We start from the raw sequence: 1,558 nt of genomic DNA, 5'->3' as shown, positions 1-1,558 counted from the left end.
TTTTCTCCTGAGGCTGATCCATTTTTCTTAATTAATTTAATGATAAATTGTAAAACATCCACATTATTTTTGGCAGATATGTTGCGTTGACAGATACGCTTATAAACACAGTTTAGTGCGTCAGTCAGTTCGAAAGCGGCTCCTTAATCGGTCAGGTTTTGCTGTTGGAGCTCAACACATGCACCGGCGCATCAGTGTAGCTGAACCCATCCCTACGTCAGTCTCTCTAACTCTTTTCTCAGCAAAAAAAGATTTAATTATAGCACCCTGGAAGGCCAGCTTTGCTAACAATAAATAATGATTATAGTTTGAATAGGAAACAACAAAAACATTTCCGTATAACATCTTTCAACTTCTTATTGGTCTAATTAAATTTTTATATTTGAGAAACTGAATTCTAGGTTTTCACTCACTGTTTACTGCAATCATCAAAAGGATCAAAAAATTGAAACGGCTAACTTAGAAATGTTTCTATGTTAGTTACGCAGACCCACTTTTCAATGATATTCTAATTTAAGTTTATCTTAAAATAAAAGGTAAATATATTTCAAATTTCAACGTCGAGGCTCATCTTCATATTTTTCCTCCAACAGTTGCAGATGTTTATGACTATTTCCGTGCACTCCTAAAGAAGGATGAAAAAAGCGAGAGGGCTTTGGCTCTGACGGCGGACGCCATCGAGCTCAATGCAGCCAATTACACAGTCTGGTGAGTAGAAATGGATGCATTCAGGTTTATTCAAGGCTAAATCTGGCTATTTTAAAACCAGTCTAACTGATCTCTATTTGCTGCCCATTATTTTGTCTGCATACTATAAATAACTTTTTTGTTTTATTGAAATGTTTTCCAAAGCTGGAACAAATTTCTCTCCAAATTCAAGATGCTAAAACCAGAGAATTTTCTCCTTAAAGGTTGTTTCCCTATAATCAGCTTCATGTTCATGAATTGTTGAACATTCAGAGAATAAAACGGAGAATAAAACTAAATGTCGCATGCCGATATATGTAGAATGTTCTGGAAAAAAAGCTGAAAAATATCAATAAATCAGTTTACTTTTAGTATTACTGTATAACTATGATCACCTCAAATATAATGTTTGAATTATCTTTTTACTCTGTTGGTTTCCCTTTATGGTTCTAAAGAAATGTGTGATCTAACTCTGTTCAGGCACTACAGACGGGTACTGCTGCAGGCTCTGTCGAAGGACCTGAGGGAAGAAATGAAGTACATTACCAACATTATCGAGGAGCAACCAAAGAACTACCAAGTCTGGTGAGCCAGCTTTACCAGATCATCAAATTTCCCTCCTTTAATGTTAGTTAATTTATATTAAAAGTTGACAAAGTGGGTTTAAAAAATAAAATATTTTTGATTTCATTTGCATCAGGACTCTTCAGTGAAAATATTATTTTTAGCTTCATTAATGTAATGATGGCACAAAGAAGTCAATGAACAAGAAAGGCATAAGATGAGAGAAGGTCATAGAGAAGTCATATTTAAATGTCAAATCATTCTGGCTTTAACATTTATTTAAATGTACTCTTTGTCAGACGATATT

The 1,558-nt window shown here is 34.2% G+C and overlaps 1 protein-coding gene across 1 annotated transcript in view; it reads left to right on the top strand.

The window, feature by feature from the left end:
* fnta (farnesyltransferase, CAAX box, alpha) overlaps window positions 1–1,558 on the top strand; it is a 12,073-nt gene that overhangs the window by 2,052 nt on the left and 8,463 nt on the right. The window contains exons 3-4 of the mRNA XM_015383397.1: window positions 594–708; window positions 1,168–1,272. Of these exons, the coding sequence (XP_015238883.1) occupies window positions 594–708; window positions 1,168–1,272 (220 nt within the window). The remainder of the gene's footprint in view (window positions 1–593; window positions 709–1,167; window positions 1,273–1,558) is intronic.

This window comes from Cyprinodon variegatus, unplaced genomic scaffold, assembly GCF_000732505.1.
Source record: "Cyprinodon variegatus isolate N-32 unplaced genomic scaffold, C_variegatus-1.0 Scaffold283, whole genome shotgun sequence".
NCBI classification, from domain to species: domain Eukaryota; kingdom Metazoa; phylum Chordata; class Actinopteri; order Cyprinodontiformes; family Cyprinodontidae; genus Cyprinodon; species Cyprinodon variegatus.
The sequence above is the reverse complement of the archived record's forward strand: the minus strand, read 5'-3'. Positions and strand labels throughout refer to the sequence as shown.